This window comes from Platichthys flesus, chromosome 10 (genome assembly GCF_949316205.1).
Source record: "Platichthys flesus chromosome 10, fPlaFle2.1, whole genome shotgun sequence".
Classification (NCBI taxonomy): Eukaryota; Metazoa; Chordata; class Actinopteri; order Pleuronectiformes; family Pleuronectidae; genus Platichthys; species Platichthys flesus.
The window spans coordinates 746689-774526 of NC_084954.1; the positions used below are offsets into that span (position 1 = coordinate 746689).

The 27838-nt window shown below is 43.7% G+C and overlaps 1 protein-coding gene across 1 annotated transcript; it reads right to left on the reverse strand.

The window, feature by feature from the left end:
• Positions 1–7642: 7642 nt before the first annotated feature.
• Positions 7643–27443, reverse strand: prkd1 (protein kinase D1). Its single transcript, XM_062396923.1, has 20 exons — positions 27192–27443; positions 24422–24553; positions 24161–24330; positions 23670–23693; positions 22996–23206; positions 22685–22762; positions 22397–22598; positions 22192–22315; positions 21257–21334; positions 20733–20900; positions 20344–20455; positions 18773–18825; positions 16122–16194; positions 15774–15880; positions 14755–14916; positions 14522–14620; positions 14121–14281; positions 13733–13839; positions 12342–12427; positions 7643–11809 (listed from the first exon to the last, which is right to left on the reverse strand). The coding sequence occupies exons 1-20, from the start codon at positions 27304–27306 to the stop codon at positions 11582–11584; spliced, it is 2490 nt and encodes an 829-aa protein (XP_062252907.1). The 5' UTR covers positions 27307–27443; the 3' UTR covers positions 7643–11581.
• Positions 27444–27838: the final 395 nt, after the last annotated feature.

Below are 27838 nucleotides of genomic sequence, written 5' to 3' on the forward strand. Positions count from 1 at the left end.
CCAGGAGACACTCTGAGACACTGAGAGACATTATCTTCACGTCTCTCAGCAAATTGGAAGCAGGTCTGATTTGGCCTTAATCGAGCTAATGCCCCCCCGCTGCTCCTCCTCCTCCTGGCTGCAGCTCAAATCATCTCCTGCCTGAGGAAGAGTACTGGTCATTTTCTTTTAGCACCCGACTCTTAATAAGAGCATCTCTAATTCCCTCTGTCTCCTGGACGGGTTCATGGAGGAGGAGGAGGAGGAGGAGGAGGAGGAGGAGGAGGAGGACTGGGCGTCAGCGCAGTGATCACAGTTACCTAGTCGACCGTCCAGCGGGGGGGGGGGGGGCTGGGGGGGGGTGATGGAGAGCAGAGGCAGAGCTGAATTCCATTAGAGTTAATACAGAGACATTAAGAGTCTGTCTGAGTCTCAGCCGCTAACGACTACGGTCACTAATTCGTCCAATCAGACGGTGAGCAGTCATTATGACCTCAGAGCTGCTCCTCACAGAGCGACAGCCGCTCTATTCTCAACCGCCTGACGGAGGAGAGAGAGGCCAAGTGTCTCCTCCGTCCTCAGGTCTCTACCAGCAAAGAGATAAAACTCTGGAGGTTTAAAGAAAAGTTCTTTATGACTTTAAACTCAGTTCCATGAGACAGAAGACGTGAAGTTCTGTTTGAAGACATCGCTCTGTTTCTTTAAAGTGTTTTTGTTTAGTAGAAGACTCTTTGAGTGGTGAAGGTGAAGATCAGTTATTAAAATCATGTGAAGTCTTGTTTTGGAGGAAACTGAAACGAAGATGGAACCCTGGACCGCCTCGTCCTGTCTCGTCTCATTTGTCTTCCGTCCTCTGCGTCGGGTCATCGTCTCCACCCCCCCCCCCCCCCCCGCCGCGATCAATAATGTTTCATCTCCGCTCGATGAAACCACAAACATCTGAGAGCAGCCGGGAGGAGGCAGCTCTCCGCGGCAAGGCGATAATTGGGAGGCTCAATTCATTTGTTTTTACTCGTCTGTTGTCTTTTCCACCGGCGTGTGTAATCAACATGTGAGAGCGGGGGGGGGGGGGGGGTGAAGGGAGGGGGGGGGGGGTAGGATGCTCATGTTTTCTAGTCTCATTTTGTTTCCTAACAGACACAACTAAATCTTGTCGACGTGGGAAAACTGTTTTATTGTATTATATATTTATATATTTATATATTTATATATTTATATATTTATATATTTATATATTTATATATTTCTATATTTATATTTTTATATTAGTGTGTCGTCATCGGGTGAAGCTGCTGAATGAGGGAGTTACTACGGCAACAAGCCCATCATCCCTCTTACTGCCAGGGAGAGAGAGAGAGAGAGAGAGAGAGAGAGAATAGATGGAGATACAGAGAGAGCAAAGTAAGAGTCGGTGAAGAGGAGGGAGAGATGAAGACAAAGAGACAAAGAGTGGAGAGAGACGGTGTGAGACGGAGAGAGAGACAGATTCATGACGCTTGTTATTTCTCCCTCACAGAAAAGAAGAAGACACAGAAAGATAACTTCATATCCTGAAGACTCACAGATGATATCATATTTAATACAGAGGAACACGAGTGAGTGGCTCCAGACTCCAGAGGAAACTTCTCCTGATGGAGCCGACTGATCAGCTGTGGAACGTGGATCCAGTCAAACATTTTCAACTTCGACAATTTGAACCCCCCCCCCCCCGACCGGAAGTGAATTAATTCACTCAGCCAATCACGACTCAGCCTCAGCCTCAATCATAACGTCTCAGTCCATTTTCATATCATGAAATAACTGATTAAAACCAAATCAAATCGGAGAAGGTTTGTTCAAAATGAAATTTGTCTTTTTAGTTCAGTCGATGTCCCATCTACTCACATGGAGGAGGCGGGGCTTTATGCCTCTACTGCAACCAGCCACTAGGGGGCGATCAAAAAGCTCTGCCTTACTTTTTAGATGATTGTTCGACCGGGACCCACGTTCGGCCCCAGAGGAGAAAGAACCTTGTTTATGACAAGTCAGATATTAATGTATGAAAGTCGGGTTTGGAACTCTTGGATGATAATTTGACTCTGAGGTCGTTTTTTAAATGTGAGGCTGATGAACACGAGGTTCTGTGGAAGCCTGGTTCTCTACGTTAGAAGCTGCTCACAGATGAACTTACATATTTGTCAGTAATGTTGAAAGCTGAACTCGTCAAGGCTCCACACACAGCTCCTCAGGGAGGTGCCCAGGGAGGTGCTCAGGGAGGAGTTTTGTTTTAGACAGATTGTGGTTTGAGTTGAACAATCAGATTGTGTCTTCAGCCACAGAGCTGCATGAACACGATCATCAAGTTTCATAAAAGTCTTAATTAATATCGACACGAGCAGAAGTTTCATCTTTAAAACAGAGGAACACAAAACATGTTTACTGTTGATGTGTAAATAAAGACTTCACGCAGCGAGTAAAGATGGACTGTGTGAAGTCATTCACCTGTTTGAACCTTAAGATAAGATAAGATAAGATAAGATAAGATAAGATAAGATAAGATAAGATAAGATAAGATAAGATAAGATAAGATTTGTTGTGATCCAGCAGCAAAGAGGAAAGTGCAAAGTCAGTTAAAGTAACACAGTTTACAGTGTAGACAGAGTAAACAGATAGAATCCAGCCCAGTTTAATGAGTTAAAGCAGACTGGTCCCAGTTGGTGCACGGCCACGAACCTGCACACGAAGCCTCAGGAGGCGTCTGATTGGTGGAACGGACTCTGCAGCTCCCGGTCACTGGGCCGGTCGGGGGGGGGGGGGGGGGGGTGAATCATTCTAACTGGTGTGAGTCTGAACCTGCCCTCACCCACTGGGCTGCTCCCAGTCCCAGGGTCACTGCTGCTTAATTAGTTTTGATCATTTGATTAATTGCAGATACATTAAGAGCTTTAGACCTCGTACAGTCAAATATTGACGGGGGGGGGGGGGGGGGGTCCTGCTTTATTCACTAATCCGTCAATTCAGTGTGAGAAATCCACCTTCAACAGCTTAGTTCAGGTAGTTTTGTGCATTGTCCTGATAAACTTTGATCTAATCATGGTAGAGCAACATCAATTATGATTTCAGCACAAAAATATGATTATTATAATAATCACACAACAACTTCCTGCTGCAGACGAATCCACGTCTGCACCAAGCGTGAGTCACAGAAAACTACAGTGATGGAGGAGTAAGATCCGACTGTAGAGATAACATGAGACGTGTTGGTGTTCACACATCACTGCTGCACACACACACACACACACACACACACACACACACACACACACACACACACACACACACACACACACACACACAACACACACTTTAATATACTCTACGTCTTTTTTCATATTACAGTGTTCAGGTCAAACTGAATCTATAGCAAAAAAATTTTACTTACATGAATTTTACAGTGAAAGAAAAAGAGAAATAAAAAAGAGGGAGAAATAAATCAATACAGCAAGAAGGAGGAAGAAAGAGAGAAGGGGGATGAAAAGAGAGAGAGTAATGAAGCGAGAAAACAAGAGGGAGCGAGAGACATATGGTGGCTGCTGGTTCGAGACTTTCTGCCTCGCGGCGTCGAGCTGACAGCTCGCCTCAGCGCGCTACACAACACGGCTACACAACATGTAAAAATAGAAATAAAAGGTAGAGACAATAGAATCAGCAGCAGAGCAAAGTAGCAGCAGCAGCAGCAGCAGCACGGGGCTGAACTCAGGTCTGTGTGAAATGTGTGTTCAGGTTTGTGTGAGCAGATTTCAGCTGTGAACACAACGGAACACACGCAACACAATAAACACAATAAACCACAAAGAGCAGAAAGGAAAGGAAAAGTAGCAGGTGAATTTCAAATTAATCTGAGATCAGTGCACAGAGATTAATGAACTCAGCTTCTGTTTGCATTAATAAATACTGTGGAAACATTATCTTTGAATAAACCACAGATCATTTACAGGATTAACCAGATATCACAGCAGGAAGATAAAGGTTTAAAAAGGATAAAGGCTCGAACGGTAAATAAATCATACTAAAGCAAGCGCACACAAATTTAACTCTTTATATTTTTCACACAATTTAATGGAAAAATACACTAAAAAAAGAAAGAAATTAAAATTATCAGCTAAACTGATGAATAATCTTTAAAAAACATATTTATTCACATTGTAATTTAATTTAAGAATAGATCTTTTGAATTGTACATCTCATGTTTTCAGATTTTATTAGACAAAAATATTGAGATTATATTTAAATGCAGGTAAAGAATAATAAATACAATAGAAAAAAACGTACACAATTATAATAATAATATGATAAAGTACTTACATATATACATGTGCTGTGTTCTGGGCCCGATTCAGAACAATAACATCATTGTTTTATGAATGAAAATTAAGAGAAGGATTCTTTACAAATGAAATAAAAACAGTAAAGATCTCTCACAGGAAATGAAGAAAAAAACAGAAGAAAAATACATAAAGAATTTATGCATTCATGATAATCACTCTGCTGTTTATATTCTTTTGTATTGAGAGACAGAATGAACTGAAAAACACTTGTGATCAATTCGTTCCATTTTATAAACGCTTGCTCTCATTTGATTTTCAGACTTCTCAAGCGACGATTTAAAAGAATTTGTTTTTGATTTGAATTTTAAATTGAACGTCATTGAAGTGTCAGTAGCCGTCAGTGGTCGGCCCGGAGGTTCTCATGGAGGCGGCTGCAGCTCCCTGTCGTGGGCCCATTGTTCCGGCTGCAGGAGAAATGATGAGGTGTTATATGTTCGTTTCTTTACGGCTCGGCCGCCGCCTCAGCAGGCGAACGCTTAACGAGAGAGCAACACAAAGAATGTGGTTTTTATTCTGCTGCTCAACAGACCAAAGCTTTTCTCTGCTCAACTGAACCCAGAGAAACTCGGGAGGAAACGGAAAAACCACGTCAGAAATAAAAGAAATCAGAGGCAATAAAGATGAGTTTGAACTATTCATATTTTAAATGAATTATTGGAACCTTTAAAATGTAAATTAATGTCAAACAGGTTGATTTAATTTGATCTTAAATTATTTGATTCGTCATCTTATCGTTATCCTAATAAAGTTATTTTAAATGAGCCATTCGATCATTTCTATTACTCTGTGTCTAAACTGTGTTTTAAAACTGTGTCTTTGCTTATTTTTGAACAAATATGAGAATAAATGTTCACAACAGAACAAACACTAATAACAGAAATATGTAATTTGGTAAGAACTTCATATTTATTTTGTATTTTAAATGTTTAAACACTTATAATTGTTGAAATGTGTAACTTAACTTTCTTATAATTGTTAATCTATTACAATTTATTGCTATGTTTTTTTCTCCTGGTTCAGTGTCATTAGAATCACAAGTTATTATTTCTAACATCTATTGTTTTATACAATAAAAATATAGAAACAATACCAGAAGTAATATTAACAACATTTCTATTATTTGTTTACATATAATTTATTTATTTCATAAAATAATCTGACTCAATTAATGTCACATTTTAAATCTGTATTGTCATTGTTGTCAAAAAACTATTATTAAACATAGTTAAGCAAATAAATAACAGAAATGTTGTTTTCACTAACTTTCTATTTAAAGTCATAATGATTCATATGAATACTGAATAATAAATATAGTTGAGTAATAATAGGAACAAGAATAGTAATTTTATAAACTGAATATAAATTCAGTTTTTATGTGTAATTTGAAATTCACTGTTCATTTTATTGGCCTTAATATTCATCTGTCTCCACTCTATCAAATGTCCTATATTTTACATGAAGTTTATTATTAGTTAACAATTGACTTAAACATTTAAATATTTAAAACAAATAACTACAGCTGCACAGCAGATTTGAACTGAACTGAGATTTAATAAATTCACCTGGAAAACTATGTACATCTGTTCATGAAGTATTTATACATCTGTCATGTAACGTCTCGTTAGGTGTTGTTCTATTATACAACATTTGTTCCTGTTATAGATAATTTACTATACGTGTGTGTGTGTGTGTCTGTGTGTGTTTGTGTGTGTCTGTGTGTGTGAAGACAAACAGGACTGAGATTCCTGCTTTGATTCAACAACTCATTTACACACATGACAGGCTTCTGTGTGTGTGTGTGTGAGTGTGCGTTCACCCCTGTGTTACACCGGTGTGAAAACATGAATCTGGGCTATCGATGTGTGTTGTGCAGCAGAAAGATAAACTGAACAAAGTGTTTGTCTCTTTGGTTAAAATCCATATCTGTTCCTCTGCCTCGTGCCCGGAGGCTGCAGGTTGTCGGTTCCACTCCCGACTCAGAGGCTGCAGGTTGTCGGTTCCACTCCCGACTCGGAGGTGAAATCTGGAGGATTCAGCCTCGTCGCTCTCAGGCTCTAGAATAATTCAGTTTTTGTCTTAAACCCGCCTCCCTCTCTCTCTCTCTGTTTTTTTAATTGGCATATAGGGAGGCTTGTTTGTTTTTGTTGTCTGCTGTTTCTTAAATGTGTGTGTTCGTGTTCATGTGGCCCCCGGTGTCCCAACAAGCACCGCGGTAGGTGTTGGGAGGCGCTTTCGTCTGCAACAAACACACACAGCAAACAGCTCCGAGAACACAAACACACACTCCCAGAAACACACAACACAAAATAGATGACACAGACAGAAATACACACACAAAGACTCATGCCATGGGAAATCACACACACATACACACAGACACACAAAACTCTGAGACAAAGCCTGTTAGGAAAGATAAAAAAGGAAACACTCACACACACACACACACACAAGCACACACACACACTCACACACACACACACACACACACACACACACACACACACACACACACTCAAAGACTCAGCTGAAGCCTGTTGCCTCTCATGCAGCGCCATCTTGTGGCAGCAGGCACCAACAGAGGCCTACAGTGTGTGTTCTATTTGTGTAGATGTTTTTGTTCTAATTTTTGTAACATTATGCACAATATGAAAATAAAACCCTGCAGCTTTAAACTGCTCTGTCCAATTCTAAAATAGTTATTTGTAAAAATGTAGTGTAACAATCTCCATGATGTGTTTAATGTTTACTCGTTGTCCGGTCACAGTGGTGTCAGTTTGTCATATATAAAAAGAGACCCCAATATTTCAAAATATGTATTATACATTAAACTACAGTAGATACAGTTGTAAATATTAATTTCTCAGGACTTTAGATTCTGTTATTGGAAACTGAAAATAATTGTTCTTCTTTGTTTTTCACCCTCGAACACGTTATCATCCGGAAACAGATTCTGTGCAAACTGTTGAAAAATTAAAATAAAGTCCAGAGATCTTGAGAATATAGTCTGATGTTTATTGTTCTTTATGAAATAAGCTGAAGTGGAACTCTCTGCTCTTGGGAGCTTTTCTCCTTCTGGATGTAAAACAGAAAAGTTCTTTGAATATAACACAAACGTGACCAACGATAAAAACACAAAGTCGTAGTTGAAATTACAGACACAAAAATATGAACTATATAAATAACCTGTCAAATTTTATGTTGCACTAACAATGTTAATTTGTGTTACTTATTGGAGTGCGGTCCAACAACAGACACATTTCAGTGAAAATAATTACGTCAAACAAGAAGAAAGAAGATTAATTTAAAATATCTTTATTGAAACACGATCCAGAGACGAGTAGACGTCAGGTTGACGAGTCGAGCTGGAGAAGAAACGTTTCAACACATGAACACACAATTCAACACCTGAGGCAAACCAGTCTGAACCCAGAGTCACACTCATCCATTGGACCGAGGAGAACTGCTCAGGTTGAACTCTATGAACAGTCAGGATTCTACAGACTCCTCCAGGAGGCACCAGACAGATGTTCCTCCTCATGTTCTCCATGGTCCATGAGCATCAAACCAGTCTGGAGCCTCCTCCTGTGAATATCAGGTACTGGGAGCAAACATCACTTCTGAATACAATGAGTATACAGCTAAAAATATAATAATTTTAAAAGAATAGTTTGACATTTTGGGAAATATTCATATTTGTCGAATACAAAGCTGCAGTGAAGGTTAGCAGGTTAGCTTAGCACAAACACAAAGCAATGGCTTTGTCCAGTGGTTGTTAAAGAAGAGATTTAAACATTATATCTCGTGTATAATTCTTCTTATTTATACAATAGGTACATGTGACTTCTGAGCCACAAAAATATACTTTAATATATTGGATGTGTCTCCAGGACGTTCATGTCTGGTGTCTTCAGGAACATGAAGGTGGCAGCAGCTCCTCTCACGAGACAACATTCAAACGTTTGTCTTCTTATATTTCAGCCCTAACGGTGTGATCTCCATCCGTCCTCTGTCTTCCACCTGCCCTGGCTCGGGTGGAGGGTGGGAGTCGAGTGTCCCAGGCGTCCGTCCCCTCAGCTCTCCTGCCCTGCTGGGTCTTGAGGTGTCCCCAGGCCTGATGGGACATGTGGTCCGTCCAGCGAGTTCAGAGGGTGACCTGTAAACTGGGACAGAAGCCGAGCTCCCTCCTGAACACCTCACCCTGGTTCTGAGGAGATCATTGACTTGTAGGTTCCATCTTGTTCTGGTCGGAGTGTAGGTCTACTGATCTCCTACGATATGAGATGTTTGTACAATAAGGACAACATGGCCCCATAACGTAACTTTATAAACAGATTAAAATCCACACAACATGAGACAAATATGGACCACACAAACACACACACACACAAACACACACAGACACACACACACACTCTTTGACCATTTGTACAGACAGGTATAAATAAGGTATTTCAACAAAAGCTTGATAAGTCACTTCTTTACAGAGACAACCAGACAGTGGACAGTGGACAGTCGTGTCCCCGGTGATGCTCACACGTCCCTTTCAGAGAAGACAGAAGCGTTCATCATTGAGACAGAGGCACGAAGAAGAGAAGGCCATGGAGGCTTTAGAGAAACAGCCCTTAGTGTTCACATCTATGGCACAATCGTAGAAACACAACGACCCTCACACACACTGTCCTGCGTCTCCGTACGGGACAGACAAGATCGGACAGAAGCTGCTTGGACATCTTACTGTTGGACATCTTGTTGTGTCCAAATCTCACTGCGTCTTCGTCCAGAGTCGCACTGGGAACGACGCTCAGGTTTGAACTCTGAACCAATCAGATCGCTCCCTTCATAGAGCTAGTCCAATCATCACCTGAGCTGCGCATACGGAACATTTCCCGAACTTTAAAACACGTACAACTCATTCTGCTTCTGATCGTATACTTCCCGTACGAAGCTAGCACAGTGTGTCTTCAGGTTGTAGAACATGAGCTGAAACTGAAACAATCACAGAATACAAAGCATCCGGTGAATCTCCGGTGGAGCAGACACATCATCCGTGTTCTTCTTTTAAACATACGAACTTTCTTCTTTAAAAAATGTTTGTTTCTATTTCCCCGACAAAAACAAGACTCGAAAATACACCGGAAAAAAAAGAATAAATAAATAAACATAATGAAACTATGATAACATTTAAAACCTTAAAACAAGTGTGAAAACAGCGTTAAGAAAAAACTGAAACCAGGAAAAATACTGAAAAATAAAATATCTATTGTAGGTTTTGGTTTTGTTTTGGCACAGAAGTTTGAGGATTCTGATCCAAATGCTGATTCAGTCCATTGTCACAGAAGGTTATGAATCTTCTCAAAGTGAAGTCGGGTTATTTGTGAAGTCCTACAGCTTTGGGATGAAATCCTGGTTCGTTGCTACTCAACAAAATAAAATGAAACTCAACATTCATACTGTGAATGTTAGTGAAGTTAACATCTATAAACTGAGACATCTACAGCTTGATTTCATTTATAAATGATTTTACATGACACAAAAGTAGTCGTTCTGTGGCTGAATAAATACGAACATGATGCTTTCCTTGGTTTTGTTGCTGACCTGATTAACGCTGACCTGACTTGTGTATGAATTATGATTCATAACTCGTGCTCTACATGAGGCCAATCAAACGTCTGGTTAAGATAGAACTTATCGAAGTTAAGCTGTTGTATGTCGAGTGTATGTCGGAATCTCAAACTATGTTGAAACCCCCGTTCTACGTTTTCATAATGATCCCTTTAATAACCCTTTTTTATTAGATATTCTCTTTAATCTTGATAAGAGGCGTGGCTTGTTTCCATAACTTCACCGTCATCATCAGTGCAAATTCTTCGTAGAAAAGTGATCGTTACGTTCGAGGCACAACTTGGACGTTTTCTGTTTTCAAATGTAAATTAAAGCAACTTTTTTATCGTGTCTTTAATTTTCTGATTGTCGTGAAGAACTGTGGCTTTAAGAAATGACTTGATCAAAAATCAAAGAATTATAAGTATTGTTATGTCGTCATGACTCAGCATTTCTTAATTATATTAGACATTGGTGATGCACAGGTCGAGCCACAGGTTGGTACAGACGGAAATGAAGCCAAAGCATGCGGATCGCCCCCTGGTGGCTAGCTGCATTATAGGTTTTGTGTTTTAGGTTTAAACACGAGGAGGAGGTTACCACAAACAATATGGCCGACGAAGTCAGAGGTGATGAAACCGGAGCTGTGGGTCAGGTCGAGGTTTCCTGTGCATCACGAGTGAACGTGCTGAAGAACCCTCTCCACTCAGGACGGCTCCAGGTTTGTTATCCTAAATTATTTTTTTGTTCTCTTATTTATTTCAGGGAAAAATGAGATTCTTGCAAAGTAATAATGAGACGGAAGAAATATAAATAAAATAAAACTGAAATTCTTTCCTCATTATCACAAAACAAGTATCAGATAATATCAAGATATAATTAGAGCATCTTTACCAAGTGATAACAAAACAAGGACTTGAAATCCAAACCTTGGGATTTTTCATATAAATTTATAATAATTAAAAGATCTTTATCTTGTTGTGTCAATAAATCTAAAAGTTATGACATCTTTACCTCATAAAGCAGGGATCTCGAATTTAAAGGAAATAACTGGATTTTACTGAGGAAGCACCGACCTCAGAATCACAAAAGTTTCACAGTTTTACTTCATAAAACCTTGGTAAGTTTAAAGCTTTAGTTTCCAAATAATTTTCATAAACGTTCTCTCTGCGAGTCGTTTCTACTTCTTTATAAAATTCTAGAGATGTTGGGATACGAGACCAGCATCACAAGTACCTTCGATAGTGATGACAACACAGCTTGGTGATTGTCGAGTACACAAATGTACGTGCCGCTCCGATACCACGTATTTAAAGTATCAGATTCACCGAGAAAAAACTGCATTTTTCTTTTTCAGTTCTGTATAAACTAGATAACAACTAGATAATAACAGGTCTCTGTATTTGTTTTTAAAAGTTCTTGCAGGGTTACTGACAAACCGCTGTTAAAATTCATTCTTTAAGTTGTTGTGATTTTCCAAGTCCAGGATCTGGAACCGGTTTCATGAAGGACAGATCTCTACAATCGGATCATCTCTAAACTTCACTGTGTTGATCTCCTGCTCCCTCTTCAGTTCATCTACTTCCTGTTTCCTCTGGTTGACCTCTGGTTGACCTCTGGGCGACCTCTGGTCCTCAGAGCTCACTGACCCTCTCGCTGAGGGTCTCCAGCTCCTCCTGCTCCTGGTGGCGCTCCAGCCCGTGGGCGGCGTCGCTGCGCGGGCCGTTGCTCAGGTGGGGGGGGAAGTCCAGGCCGCTGAGCTGGGCGTGGTGGAGCCAGCGCAGGTCATCGCTCTCGTGGGTGATGTAGCGCTCGTTCATGCGGGACTCCAGGTTCCTCAGGTCCAGCCACATCTGGTAGTCCTGGTGGAGAACACAGACACTCGGTTGGTCCTTCTGCCCGTTCCGTTCAAGACAGCTTCATTATTTATTAATAAATAATTTTGTCGGAAGACACAACATCTTCAACACTATCCTCACATTTGACAGGTAGAGATCAAACTACCATAAAACGTATATGATGGTCCCCAGAGGATGAACTTAATCAGGCCTCAACATTCAGGTCCAGGAGATCACGAGTCTAAGTGAACTGTAGATTGGTTCCAAATATGAAAGTTCTGCAGAGTTAAAAAAGGTTTGTGGTAAATGAAGTTCCTGACGTCTGTCGTCAAAAGACCTGAACAGATATCTATTTTCAAATTGAACCCTTTCGGTAAATGTTTAAATCCAGTATTTACTGTATTTAAATGCATTCATAACCCTCAGAGTTATTTAATTGAATTGTGTATTATTAAGTGTATTACTCGGTCCTAGGTTGAGTGTCTCTAGCTTGAGGTGATTCAGCTTCTCCTCAGTCTCTGTTGTTTCTCAGACATGTGATGGTTGTGTAGGTTACCTGGAGCCAGGGGTGACTGAGGGTCTTATCCACGCTGTACCTCTTCCTCATCTTCACCTGCAGCAGGTTGTTAATCAGGTCGATCACTACCAGGAGGGAAGGGCAGGAGAAGGAAAGAAGGAATCAAGATAAAGGAAACAGGAAGAGGTGAGGTAGAGCCACGAGGGGGGGGATGTGGGGCTGTTCTCCCCCCCCCGCTCGCCCCCCTGTGGTGAGGTGCCAGTCGGGGCTAATGAGCAAAGCTAACATGATGTTAACATTTCTTCAGGGGTCAGTGGTTTGAACAGCTCTGGGACCCCGGGCCCCTCAGGTCTGTGGGGGCCTCCATCGCTTGGTATTATGCACATGAATGGACCACCACATGAATAGACACCCCCCCACCCCCACCCCCCCTTTAGAATCTGTCTAAGTCTCTTTCTAAGAACTGCCTGGACTCTCAAATATTCCTCCCACACTTCTCAGGCCTGGGAGTCACATGACCGGCCTCTAATCTGCCAGGGCCTGTTTGCTCTGCAGTCGGGCCGAGCGAGGGCGATGTCCGTCCTGGAAACCATCGAGTTCCCAGCAGCTCTCATTCCCAGTGTGACAGTTCACCCACCCAGTCAGGTTAAGGCTCCGTATTGTACTGGTGAGATTCATTGTTAAATATAATTTGTAATAAAAACCGTACAGTTGTTCCTGGCCTTCACATATCAGTGTGATGGGTGGATGGTTGATTTGTTAATGAGTCTCTGTCCTGCCGATGAGTCAGATCCGTCTGGCAGTCAGCAGGACGACTCCAGCCAGCGCACAATTACATTTATAGACAATGACGACAACCTGAGTCACACAGCAGCAGACACACAAATCATAATGTTCCTGTGCTGCTTCGCTACAAAAGCATGTTGACACTATTTTTATCTGTTGGAACAAATAATCCGACTCCTAACCAATCAGAGTCACTGCTTGTCAAAGGAGGTTTCAGTCATTGTGGGTCGTTTCTATCACACTGAGGTTTCTTCAGGTCTTCATGTTGGTTTTAATTTAGTGATTTGATAATATCAAAACAGGCTGGCTCCTGATTGGTCGAGCTCAAGGTTCAGCTCCACCCACATCAGGGGTATTTTAGCTTAATGTTTGAACAATGGAGGAAAGTCGGGACGTGTCGTCCATTTGTAATAATACAGGTGAGGTTGTTTGAAGGTTGTTGTTCCTGATCCAGATTCTGAGAACTGGATCTGCGTCTCTGACCCGAGACCCGAGTCCTGACCCGCTGCCCCCTGCTGGGACCAGACGCTACTGCATGTTCATCCACCAGGTGGCGTCAGGTGGTAAACAGGAGTAATAAACCACGCAGAAGACACTAAGAAGCCCCCCCCCCCATGTAAAGTACCAGGCCTGTTTGAACGAACCTTCCTGGGAGATCTTCTTCCAGGGGTGAGGAGGGTACATGAAGGCGGCGTTCTGGATCTGATCGTTGATGTCTTCGTCTTCATTGAACGGAAACGTCCCGCTGAGGCTGCAGGACACGGACACACACAGATATCTGCTCTTACAGGCCTCCACCCTGAGGGGTCAAAGGTCAAAAGTCACAGTGACCCTTAACCACTCAAATCAGCTCATCTGTGAATCTGAGTGAAGGAACTTTACAGGCCTGTTGTTTTACAGATATTGTTTTCACAAGGCCGACATGTTCTGTTATGTGACTGTGACCTTGACCCTTGACCTTGACCTTGACCTTTAACCAAATACCATCAGTTCATCCAGGAGTCACCCAAGACGTTCTTGAGTCCCTCGTACCTCACGTAGATGATGACTCCGACCGACCACATGTCCAACGAGCGGTTGTAGCCTTTGTTCCTCAGGACCTCGGGGGCGAGGTACGCCGGCGTGCCGACCACCGAGCGCCGGAACGACTTCTCACCGATGATCCGAGCGAAGCCGAAGTCACAGAGCTTCACCTGCAGAAGAAGAGACGCTCTGAAGAGAAGATCTGAAGAGAAGATCTGAAGAGAAGCTCTGAAGCTCACCTGCCCAACGTCTGCCTCTGTGTCTGACTTCTACTGGTGCACTGATCAGATGTGAGTTGACAGTAACATGATAATAATGATAATAATGATTCTAAAACTTAAATAACAATCTACTCTTGAGTCCGACACACACACACACACACACACAGACACACACACACACAGACACACCTGAGGGAAGGAGTCTGCAGACGCCAGCAGGACGTTCTCAGGCTTCAGGTCACAGTGGACGATGTTCTTGATGTGGAGGTGACGCAGAGCGACGAGGATCTGGTGACGACACACAAACACACACAAACACACACATACTGAACAAAGCAATACAAACAATCATGGTTCAATCTGAATATGAATCTGTCCAGGTCACGACCCAGCTGGTGTCCTGTGAGCACGTGTAGGTTCACCTGCGTGACCAGGAACCTGGTGACCCTCTCCGGCAGGCGCCCCTTCTCACTGGACAGGATCATCTCCAGCATGTCCCCGTGGAGCTTCTCCATCACCACGAACACCCGCTCCGGGGTCTCGAACATGCAGTCCAGGTTGACCACGCCCGGGTGGTGCAGGCTCTGGAGGGACGAGATCAACAGCTCAGCTGCCGGGGGACACGACTTCACACAGACAGACAGGGGACACCCTCCTGCTGTGAGGAGACATCGCTGACCCCCGGCCCTCAGTGTCAGAACCACATGAACATAAAACACCTGTCACCTCGGGGGGGGGAGTAGAGTGGTTTTCCTCCAACCAGAGGGTCAACAGTTTGAATCCCACTAGTATGAAGCCACTGTGACGCCCCCTGGTGGTTCCTGAGCTGCTGCTCTGAAGCCTCAGTTTCACATCCTGTTCAGCGCCATCTTGGTTTTGTGAAACCAGAAGTAATTATATTTGGAGGAGCAGGGGGTGGAGCTTGACTGAGAGCTGGAGGACACACCCACCTACACCTGCCACCTGCACCCATTGGGAGGTACCAGCTGTCAATCACCCTGTTTGACTCTAAATGATCATAATTCACTAAATGATCATCAGCTGTTTGAAGAAGATTGAAACTAGAGACTGAGACAGAAACTAATGTTCACTGATGATGTCACTTTCTATAGAAACATTAATACTCACAAGTCGTTTGTCTCGATCGAGGTTCGTTACTGAAGAAAGTTGATTCCCTCTGACAGTTCAGTGAAGTGAACAGTGTTTGATGTGCAGGTGTGTGTGTGTGTAGGTATGTGTGTGTGTGTGTGTGTGTGTGTGTGTGTGTAGCAGCAGCTTCTGTCATCTGAGCAGCGCTGCAATATAACATGGATATCACACCCCCACAGTGCTGCTACGGTAATGAGGTCGTTCACGACAGGAAGTTTCACTCATTGCCGCTCTGTGTGTGTGTGTGTGTGTGTGCGTGTGTGTGTGTGTGTGTGTGTGTGTGTGTGTGTACCTGCAGTATGGCCACCTCGTTGCGCAGCTGACTCTCCTGTTTTGTGGGGAAACGCAGTTTGTCGATGATCTTGATGGCCACGTCTCGGCCGGACTTCCTGTGTTTACCTGCGTTCACATGTGTGTTTTTATTTTCAAAATAAAACTCAACTGAACAGAATTTTCCTGAGACTCTAAAACACAGCTTCGTACTTTCTTCTATGATTTCATGAGCATGTTGAATTTGTGCAAAGAAAGACAAAATATGTCATTAATCTAAAAGTGGCCCTGAAATGATTTACATGTCTGAGTGAGTTCACTTCAGAGAATACTAAAAGCAGAATCTGTTTGATGACGTGTTTCTCTTCACCTCCGTAGACGATGCCAAACTGTCCCGAGCCGAGAACCTCGTCGGGGAAGATCTGATACACGGAGTTGATGTCCTGAAAAACACAGAGTTTCTAAAGGTCTTAAAACAAGGATTGGTAGGTTTCCTCAGGAGGTGGATATTATTTTAAATACAGTGACAAATGTAATTAGCAAACAACAGAAATATTCTCTGCTGCCTGCAGGCTTCGATATGAAGTTTGTCACGATGTGAGTTGTCGGGGGACTTCACACTCGTATGATCTAAACTGGGATGTTCCCAGTAGCTTCAGCTGGTTTTAATGAAACCTGCAGCAAACACTTTCACTACCGCTGCTGCAGAAGAAAGAACTATGAATATACATCTGTTATCAGGCTCCATGTCGTGTTAGTTTAACAATACACTTCAGAGTCATCAGAGCTGTGTTACCGTGTAGCTGAGTACTTCATTATCATTTCAAACCTGCAGGAAGCTAATGAACCGAGGAAACGACGTGTCTGGTCGCCTGTTGGTGGATGTGTTAAATTAATAACACATTATATTATATTATATTATACTGCATTACATTGCATATTGCAATCTGACACTGTTCACTGTCTTGCATCTTGCATTTCACTTTTTACTTTTTACACTTTTTATATCTTTTATCTATCTAATGTATATTTTATTTAGATATGTTTATGTCTAAATAAATGTGACTTTATATAAATATTAGAAAAAGTGAGTAAATAAGAAGTAAATAGTGAGTAAATATATATTGTTTCTTGTTATTGCTTTTCTTATGTGTGTTGTATTTATTGTGTTTTTATGTTTTTATGTTTCTCTGTTCATTGTATGCACCAATAACCAGAGCAAATTCCTTGTAGGTTTAAACCGACTTGGCAATAAACACTTTCTGATTCTGATTCTGATTCTGATATCCTCTTCATGCATCTGTCAGTGTTTTACATCTCTGTGGTTTTTAAGTTGATATTTTGAGCAGATTAAGGATTTTATACTTTGTCCACAGTTAAAAACCAGGTTGAGAGGAGCACTGGAAGCTGTGGCAGCTGAAGCAGAGGAAGCTGAGACAGGTTGATGGAGAGTGGGTCCAACAGAAAGCAGAGCTGATGGATCCATCAGCCGGTGGAGGAGCTGAGAGAGAGGAACAGAGCCTCCCCCCCCCCCCCGGTGTGACTGATCTGCCACAGCTTTGACACCAGAAGTGCAAAATATTTTCTTCTTCACTTGTCTGCAATCACGTCTCCCTCTTCTCCCCCGTTAGCTGACAGCCTAATATCACACCTCAGGCAAAGAGGACAGAAATACAATATTATAACCCCCCCCTCCTCCCCCCTCTCCACGATCTCGCTGCCTAATTACCCTGCGTCACTATGGAAACCATTTGGCTGAGTGAGTAATCACAGTAATCTCCATCGAGGTGCTTGAGGACGTCCTCACCTTGGAGACGAGGTGCACGTCTGCATGGAAATGGCACTCGGCGTTCTCTGCACTTTATTTGCATGAGTGGAATTTGCGGAAAATTTGAGCGTCGTGTGAATCTGTGAATCTGTGAGATGTAAATTCACAGAGCGATGGAAACGTCCTGATCTGAGACGAGAGATCTGAGAAGACGATTCATCGAATGAACGAGAGGAGGAACAAGATCTGACCAGAGATCTGAGAGAGACAGAGCAGCTTCTTCACTTCAGTTTCATAGGTTATATCAGGTCTCATCTCAGGTGCAGTACTCCACAGTACTCCACAGAACTGCAATACTCCACAGTACTCAACAGTACTACAGTACTCCACAGTACCCCAGAGTATCCCACAGTACTCCACAGAACTACAGTATAACAGTTCTGCAATAGTCTACAGTACTGCACAGTACTACTGTACTCCACACTAGTTCAAATGCACACAATTAAAGTCTTCTTCTTCTTCTTCTTCTTCTTCTTCTTCTTCTACTGTTTCATTATGTCTCTACTTCCTGTGATTGGTCCCAAAGTACAAACTATCCAACACACATAGTTCACTTTGATCTGGATCCAGACCAACGGACTAAATGTAGTTTGGTCTGGACCGTGGTCTGAGGCAGCCGCACCAGAACCACAGGAAGACTGTAAACCCTTCAACATGCTGGTGCTGGTTTGATCCCTGTCAGGCCTCTCTTTGAAGTGTCCTTGGGCCCGACCCTGAACCGACCCTGAACCGACCTTGGCCCCCGTCACTGCCTCTGATAGAAAACGTGCTGTTGCTGTTTCACCTGTTTTCCTCATATCTACGTCTTTGATTGGAGCCTCTGGAAAGGTTTCCTGTTTTCTCTTTGGAAGGATCATCACAGTGATTAATAGGACGTGTAGCTCCGCCTCTCTTTATATATTCATCTCGTATGTTTGCCTCCTTTGTGTTTTCCAGTCTTTTATCTTGTTCTGAATCAAATGTTTAATGGTCACTATTCATCTGTCACTGGTTCCAGGATTAAATCTCCTTTTGGGAATATTTTCTCAAATGGTAACAGAGAAAAGAGCCGAGCTGAAATGCACTTCCTGAACCAGAGCTGTTATGAAAGTGGGTTTTCACTGTTACACTCACAGACTCACAGTTTACCTGAAAGACGTTAGTGTGTTTGTGAGTGTGAGTGTGTTTGTTTGTGTGAATGTGTGTGTTCTCACCACGTTCTCCTGGATCTGACAGTTAGACACTGAAATGCTGATGGAAACTTCCTCTGTTGATGAGACACAAACGTGATCACAGTTAATAATCAACACACACACGCTCCTATAAGCAAATCAATTCAACTTCTCCTTTTCTTCATCTGTTAAACTTCATCTCTGCATTTACTCCACTGAATTGACTCTGTGTATTTATACTGCGACCACAGCGAAGTGTTAGTCATGTTCACTCTGACGTCAGTGAGGCTCTGAAACACTCCGATGGGTCAGTGTGGGCGTCGGCGGCCCTGAGACTCTGCAGGATGAACATATTAATACCTGAGCTGGAGGATGATGATATAATGACATTTGTTCAGTTTCCTTCCAAACAGATTCTGTATCAGACCCTCGGCTGCACAGACAGTGAAGTGTGTCCAGGTTCATATTAGAGAACACTTCCTCCCATTTTGTTTCTGCTTTACATTAAAAGCTGGAAATCTCATATCATTGCCAAATGTTTGACAGCATATTCATATTTATCTTTATCTCTCAAATTAAGTTCTGCCAGTTTGAACGAAGTTTGGCTGCACAACATCAGTTTGTATAGAGACTGAAAATAAGCTTTTTGAACCTCTGTCATAAACATAAACACAGATTTTGGGTTGTGTGAAACCGAAGGTCGCTGCCTGGCACAAAAGCTGAGGAAAGTGTCGTGGGGTCCAAACAGAAAAGAACACAGAACTGTTGGATACTGTTTCATGAAAAGATGGTTCCACAAAAACAGAAGCAAAATACAGATGCACTTATTACGTATCATCAGGAACAATAACCAGAGTCTAGATAAAGTTGGTTGTCATCTGCGTAGAAAATAAGTTTCTCTAGAACAGAGCCTTGTGGAACTCCACACTGAATATTCATTCTTACTGTAATGAAAGGTTTCGACTCGTTGACCAATGTTGACCATAAAACTCTTCACTTTTATGGTCAACATTGTTCTTGAGTTGAATAAAGATAGCATTTTAAACCATTGGTTGATGAATGTTGCGAATTCGCCTCAAACCCCATTCCAGTGAGGTGACGATTGTGCCTGATGGTGCAAATACTACACATACCAAGGAAGGTATTGGAAGCACTCTGCCGCCATCTAGTGGTCCGATTTGAAAATACATACTAGCCCCTTGGGACTGAACAGCAAAGTTATTTTGAGGTATTAAGCTGTATATGAAACACTGTTATGATGGAACTGCAATGATTGTACAGAAACAAATGTTGTTATTCACTTTCAAGCAAAAGCAGCATCAATATAATAATCTACATACCAATAAATTAAGGTTATGGCCCATTATGACTAATGTCGCTACTTAGCCTAACACCTGAATTTATAGCTATTGTATATGCTATATTGAAATTAACAATCTCCACTTAATTTAGTATCTGTGTCACAGCTATAAACACAAATAATATTTTTTTAAATATTATTAGAAATTAATTCAGGCATTAAGGGGTTAAAAAACTCTATATACAATGCCTGTGTAATAAAAGTACTATGAGAGATTCAAAGTTCAGGGTTCTGTGCGTCAGCTGAGACTCACTGTGTCCACTCTGGTGAGAACCATGAGACACTCCTGTGGACACCGCCGGCATCAGAGCGTGCTGAATGGCCATCTCCCACATCCGAGCCACGTCCTGCCCCACGCCACTGACCTGAAAGCATCAAACAGTGAACACAGCAAAGAGCTGGAGGAGGAACACTTATATCCATAAACATGTACACGTATGTATACGCACATCTCACTGGGTCAACCATGAGAGGAAGTCCTCTGTGATGTCATGGTGATCAGTTGTAATCATGTGGCCTAAGAGTGGAACATGATAACATGGGGTCGTACACGGGGGACGTCCATCAGTGATGTAGACACAACAGGGTCATGAACACAGACGGTGAATAGACACAGCGTCACATGACCTCGCTCCGTCTCACCAGGACGCTGCTGCCGCCAACGCTCGACTCCGCCCTCGACAGGTTCTCGCCCACAAAGTATACCAGGGACGCCGTGGAGATCTCGAAGCAGTGAGGGTTGGAGCCATCAGGGAGCAGAGAGACGGTCCGGGCCGGTTCCAGAGACAAGATCTCTGACAGAGGGATCTCCTGCAGACAGAGGAGGAGGAGGAGCAGGAGGAGGAGATGAAGATGATCTGGAGCCTAAATCAGGAGATGGAGCCGTGGCAGTGAGGTCCTGCTGATACATACACTCGGCCAATCAGGAGTCATTCTCAGCTGTCAATTAACTAATTCAAACCAAGCTGGTCAGAAATACATTTATTTGATTTGGGTAAAAAATGTGTTTTGACCCTTGGAGCCACCGTACCTCTGACGGGGAGAAGCTTTGAGAGCGAGAGAAATGTGTTCACAGTAATTCAGTCATAGTTTAAACATGAAAATTGAATCAAGTTTCTAGAGGAGCAACAACAACCAGGAGGGGGCAACGTCTGCGATCTTCTTACCTTAAAGTATTTACTCCCGGTGTCGCTCTGAAACAACGTGATGCATTTACTGTCCAACCGCCAGTAATGTCTTTTCCTCTGAAACACAGAGAAGAAGACATGATCGTGAGAAGAGGCGCTGGAGAGAGACGGACAGAAGACGAGAGGAGGAAAGAGGAGGTGGAGAGAGAAGAGAGGAGGGAGGAGGAAACAGACCTATTCCATATTTGTACTTTAAATTACCCACAATGCACAGCAACACTTTACTGTGGCACAAAAGGGTGACGAGTACTTTCTTCAGTTTGGTCTGATGAACCTTCACACCTGATATTTAGATTCAGACTAAACAGGGAAGTCTGAAGATCTGAAACAAACCAGGTGTTTAACCCCTTAATGCCTGACTTAAATTTCCAATTAGATAAAACAAATATTTTTTTTGTATTTTTGGTTGTCATAAAGATGCTAAATTAATTGGAGATTGTTAATTTCAATATAGTATATACAATAGATGTACATTTAGGTATGATGCAAATTAGCGACATTAGGCATAATGGGGTATAACCTTAATTTAACACATTTCCAGTCTCTGGTATGTAGATTGATGCTGTTATTGCTTGAAATTGAATAACAACATATGTTTCTGTACAATCATTGCTTTTTCCATCATCACAGTATTCCAAGTACAGCTCAATACCTCAAAAATAATTTAGCTGCACAGTCCCAAGGGGCTAGTATGTATTTTCCACTCCGACCACTAGATGGATGCAGAGTGCTTCCAATAGCTTCCTTGGTATGTGTAGTATTTGCACCATCAGGCACAATCGTCACCTCAGGGGCATTAAGACCGGAATGGGGTTTGAGGCGAATTCATGACATTCGTCCACAAAGGGTTAAACTTGTGCAGGTCAGACAGAAGATGATTGACAGGTGATGACAGGTGATTGACAGACGAGTACCATAGTGTCCTTGCTGGTGCAGTGGACCATCCAACCCTCCTTCATCACGTTGCTGGTCTTCCTCTTTGTGTGTTTGACGGACTGAACCACTCGCATCAGAGGGATGTTGTTACTGGTGGACGGGCTGTAGGGGGCGGGACAAAGCACAACTTCAGATCTGTGTTTGTGTGTGTGTGTGTGTGTGTTTGTGCTCTTATCTTTGTACCTGATGGCCCGGTTGGACTCGTCCAGGTCGGGGTCATGAAGGTCGCAGAGGTCACTTTGCCCCGGGTCCAGCAACAGACCCCCCTCCGATGTCAGTGCTTCATCATTGTCGTCCAACAGGCCGCCGCCTCTGTCCATGTCATGGTCGTCCATGCAACCCTCCGCCATGATGCCATCTGACTCCCCCCCCGGGCTAAGGAGCTCTAGGGGGCAAACCAGGAAAGTGAGGACGATCACACATTGTTGTTGTTTCTAGAGTTAACGCTCAAACGTCTGTGTTGAAACTTGCCTCCGTTCCTGGAGACTTCTCCGAGGCAGTTGTTCGGCACTTTGGGAGCACATCGCTTGTGACAGTTAAATTTACAATCTGAGGGAAAAGGAGAAGAGGCATTAGGTCAGTGAGCAGGAAACAGCTCAGTGTCTCAAGCGGAAAGGTCCCTCGCTCCGTTCACAGGGAGTGAGGTCTTCTGTTGACTGGCCCACGGACTGTAAATGAGGATGGTTATAGAGCAGTGGAGTTGAAGCTCGAGTCAGAGTCCACTGTTGGTCCAGAGGCTCTAGAGGCTAGTTTAGCGTAGAGATGTCGGAGGAGACGCTCACCTTTACACTGCTGTCCCTGTCTGAAGAGGCCTTTCAGCAGCTTCTTGCAGTGCTGGCAGACGGTGGGTCGGGTGTACGAGTGGATGAGGAAGGTGTGAGGAACTTTGACCTTCGACAGAAAGATCTTGTCCAGTTCGATGGGGCGGCCGATGTGCGACTGGGAGCTGGAGCGACGCTCTCTGCTGGGGAAGTACTCCAACTGGTTCTTCTGCTGCGATGAAGGAAGGACAGAAAACACCAGAGGAGGAGCGACACCCTCATCATCGTCATTAGACTCATTTTCAGGCGACTTGCGTTATGAGGAATGGTGAATTCAAGGTGAAGCTCAGATTCCTGTGAAGCATCAACTCAAAACAGGTCAAAGGAATCGGATCAGATCGTTGTCTTCAACCTCAAACTAAGTATCTTTCTCTTTATCGCTTCACTTTGAGTTTGAATCAGTTCTGGACTCTCAGGACTTTAATCAAACCTCTGATAAATTCACAATTATGAAACAATAATGGAATGAAAGACAAATCAACAGAGGGTCTGATATAAGTCTGATAGATTGTAAGCAATCAACATTGGACCTGATCGTGAAACTGGTCTCAACCAGCGGGTTTAAATTACTGCAGAATTATCATAATAATAATGTGATGATAAGATGATATTATGGAGAACGTGGTACTACTTACCTCCATGCTGGGACTGACCGGAGACTGGACAGAGCGAGAAGAGAGACAGAGAACAAGTTCAATTGGGATTCAAACGTTGTCTTTGACCAAAACAATCTAAGGACTCAAAGTGACGCAAAATATTTAACATTTTTCTCACCGAACAAATGTGTCAGTGATGTAGGACCCAAATGTTTACCTCACAGCCAATCAGTTGCTGACTCAAGCCTGCCCCAAACAGGAAGTGTCCAATCACAGCTTAACAACCACACTGTTTACTGTCAGTGTTTGGACGTAGTGTTCAGATCAGGGATTAATAAAGTTGTTTTGAATTGTTTTTTGCGAAAAATGTTGTCAGTTTATTTATACTGGTACTTGAGTAAAATGTGATTAAATAGAGTCATACGACTATTAGCCAAGTTAGCATTAGCTGAAGGTGGTGAAGTGGCATAGCAGCAGAATCTAAGGGGGGCGGGGCTGATGTAGGATGTGTCCTGTGAGACGGAGCTGACCAGTAACGCCTCATCGGTGTAGTGGGGAGGGGAGGGCTCCGCAGAGAGGGGGCGGCCCATGTTGATCAGCCCCCCCGTCAGGGAGATGTTGGACGGCCGCCGCCGCCGCACCCCGCTGCAGTTGTTCGGGATCTTAAAGGCACAGCGCTTGTGATAGTTCAGACCACAGCCTGGACAGACAGAGACGAGGAGACAAGATGTGATTCATGCATTTCAATCTCTTGAACCCCAAATTGCACCGGTTGGTGAGTCCTCTCTTACCCTCACACTTGAGTCCCTGTCGGACGAGTCCCCACAGCATCTCTCCACAGTGGTCACAGAAGGCCGGCGCTCGGTACGAGTGGACAAACAGACAGTGGGGACGGATCTGGAAGTCCTCCACTGTGGCTGAAGCTGCAGAAGGATTTCAAAAAGAGGTTTGGTTACAGGTGAATTCTCCAAACCCACCAGTGCTGCTTCCAGACCTGCGCTGGTGGATCTCCACCTCCTGAGAGGACGATTGGACTTCAGCAGCATAAAACAAATGCTTGATTTATTTAGAGCTCTATTTTGTTTGTATACAAATTACAGCGTTATATATATCTGCTTTCAGACATAAACTGTAGTCCTGACATGTTACTGACGTGTTCCTCACATGTTCTGTCTGTGAGAACAATGTCTGAGTCTGTGTCTCTGGACATTTTCTGGATCTTCTTCTGCAGCCTCCTGGTTAAATGTCCTGAAGCTTCCCAGTGAGCGAGTGGACATGTTGATGAGGTTTCTAACACAAAGAACACAAACATCTCAGGATGAAGAAGAGGAGCTGTGCACGTAGAAGACGAAGAGGTCCACTTGGACACACAAGGAGATTCCAGAGCTCTTTGTGATGAGGCCCGACGTTTCTGATAAATGTTGGTAATAAGTATAAAAAGTGATTTCAAACAGACGTGGTTTTTGAAGCAACTCGCTGACGAGCAGCTGCTGGTGGTTAGGGGCGGGGCTGCTGGGCTGGTGCCCATCATGACCATCAGAGCCCAAACATCCAGCAGCTGTTTTCACAAAAACCCAGCTGGGCTCCCACCAGCACCAAGACGTCCTGCTGAGAACTCACAACACGAGGAGGGAGTCAACTGGGCTGTGTCACAGGAAGAGCTCGCTGCTTCACCTCTGAACCTGTTTCCTCTTTCTCCAGGTTTAAGGTCAGAGGTCAGAGGTGGGTAGGTTAAGGTTAGGGTTAGTCGTGACCAGGTCCTGGTTAAGGTCAGAGGTGGAACCAACGGATCTTTGCAGAATCAGTTAAACCGGAGATAACACCTAAAAGAGAAGTTCAGTGTCGGTTCAGAGATTTAAGAACCCCCCCGAGTTTCCCCTGGACTCTCCAGAGCTGGAGAGAGAGGGATGAGAGGAGGGCCATCAACACAGCAGCGGAGGGAGAGAGTCATGAATGGGTTGTTCTGGGTGTTTTGTAAATGTTGTGGAGGAACGAGAGGCTCTCAGCAGGCGCAGAGGCAACCGAGTGTTTGGTTGGTTGGCCGGCAGGCTTGGCAAAGCATGCTGGGTAGTTGGGGAAACAGTTTTGCTCCATTCTTCTTGTTTTTCTGCCTCTCTTGCTCTCTCTCTCTCTCTCTCTCCCTCTCTCTCCCTCCCTCTCACTCTCTCTCTCTCTGGTCCTCCAGCAGAATGCAGCTCTGATTAGACATTCTGCTGGAGGAAATTACCAACATTTATTCAAATTATTGTTTATGCCTTTTGTTTGGAGGAGCACCGTGCGTTTGAAAGTGTGAACGAGCTCCCGGACTGTTATTATATGCTTCAGAAAATAACATGACTGTGTGTACGTGTGTGTCCGTGTGTGTGTCCGTGTGTGTGTCTGTGTACGTGTGTGTCTGTGTGTGTGTGTGTGCGTGTAGGTAGACCCTGTCTGAATATAAACGCCTGTGTTTGTGTGTGTGTGTTCTCTGTGTTGGAATTAGTAGCGTTGAGGAGCCCCAGCCGTTGACTTGTTAACCCACAAACAGAAAACAAGCACTGTGTGTGTGTGTGTGTGTGTGTGTCCGTGTGTGTGTGTGTGTGTGTGTGTGTGTGGGGGGGGGGGGTTATGTTGTTCTAAACTACATTAATCATGTTTCAAGCTCAATAAATATGTTTAACAACAGATTCACTGTATTGTATTTCCTCTGTTTAACAGTGACGAATATTGACATGTGATGATTGACAGCTGCGACTGACTCGTGATTGGTCGATGTATTAGTGGGACGTCGATAACACGCCTCCTCTAAACCATCACTACTTCCCAGTGTCTGGATACAAATACATAAGATCAGCGTTAATGTTCTTCCTCATCTTAGTATTTTTTCCCACTCGTTCTTCCCAGTCTATTTCCCTCCTTCCTCCTCTTCTGCTCCTCTTCATCCTCCACCTCTCCTCTTCGTCCTCCATCAGGAAGCTTGTGTTGAAAACACGTTTGTTAACGTCTCTCTGTCGATCTCAGTGACGGCTGAAGTGTGAAGGAAACAAACAGGAAATGAACCTCTGTGTTGTGTTGAACAGGAAGTGTTGTGTTGTAACAGGAAGCAGCAGTCATGTGAACTGGTGAAATAAAACATCCTGCAAAATTGGACGTGACGACTTCACTAACGATTTAATTTTTAAATAAACTTTTTTTCTCACACACACACACACACACACACACACACACACAGTACTGGTTGGTGGCGGAGAGAGGAAATTGGAAGCAGCAGCTTTTAGAGCGTTAGCATAGCGTGAACACCTGCGTCCTGAGCTGGACGAGAGCCAGAGAGACGATTCGGCATCGAACCATCGTCACACATCTGGAGACAGCCCGCTCCATTTCGTCCGTCTGCTGCGACAACCAACCGACAAGTCTTTGTTTTACCCAGAATCCATCTGTGACGCCAGCTGTCTGATGGTTTGTGGGCGACATGTGGCCAGAGGAGAACAGGTCAGGAGAGGAGCAGGTGGAGAGAGAGGTGGAGGTGGAAGGTGACGTAGTGAACGACCAGCCCCTCCCACCTGTGATGTCACCGCTCACCTGACAGCACGGCCTCCACCAGGTCTCCCTCCTGGATCTGAGCGGCCGAGCGCAGCAGCTGCAGAACGTTCTCCGACGTCGGGTCATGGCGGAACAGCAGGATCTTCTCATACATCCCATAGAAGCCACACTCTGGTAACTGGAGAGAGAGAGAGAGAGAGCGAGAGAGAGAGAGAGAGAGAGGGAGAGCAGAGTGAATACCGACAGGTTGACCCGACACAGACAACCATCAACAGGAAGTGAAGACGAGCGACGTGTCTTCACTTCCTCCTGTTGAACAAGAATAATGTTAAAATATCCCGGATCCAAACGCTGCCATGTTCTGACATCACGTGGTACCGAGGAGGCAGAGACCCGTCGGCCATCTTTATTTACTGTCCATGATTTAGACAGTTACAGTGTGATGTCACAGAAACCCGACGCTTCTCTGTGGGAAGTACTAAGTTTTAGTTTTGACGCAGTTTGATCACATGATAAAAATCTGAATGTGCTGCTTGTGTTCGTCTAGATGGTGTCAGAGGAAAGAATAGGGAGAGGAAGAGGAAGAGGAGAGGAAGAGGGAGAGGAAGAGGGAGAGGACGAGGAAAGGATAGGAAGAGAAGGAGGAAGAGGAAGAGGAAAAGGAAAAGGAAAAGGAAAAGGAAAAG

Excerpts from the sequence above, each read along its gene's own strand:
- prkd1 (XM_062396923.1), bottom strand. The coding sequence starts at position 27,306 with ATGTATGAGAAGATCCTGCTGTTCCGCCATGACCCGACGTCGGAGAAC. Across the intron at positions 23,694-24,160 it reads ACACCGATGAGGCGTTACTG|TCTCCGGTCAGTCCCAGCAT; the intron begins GTCAGCTCCGTC and ends CGCTCTGTCCAG. Across the intron at positions 15,881-16,121 it reads GTTTGGCATCGTCTACGGAG|GTAAACACAGGAAGTCCGGC; the intron begins GTGAAGAGAAAC and ends ATGTGAACGCAG.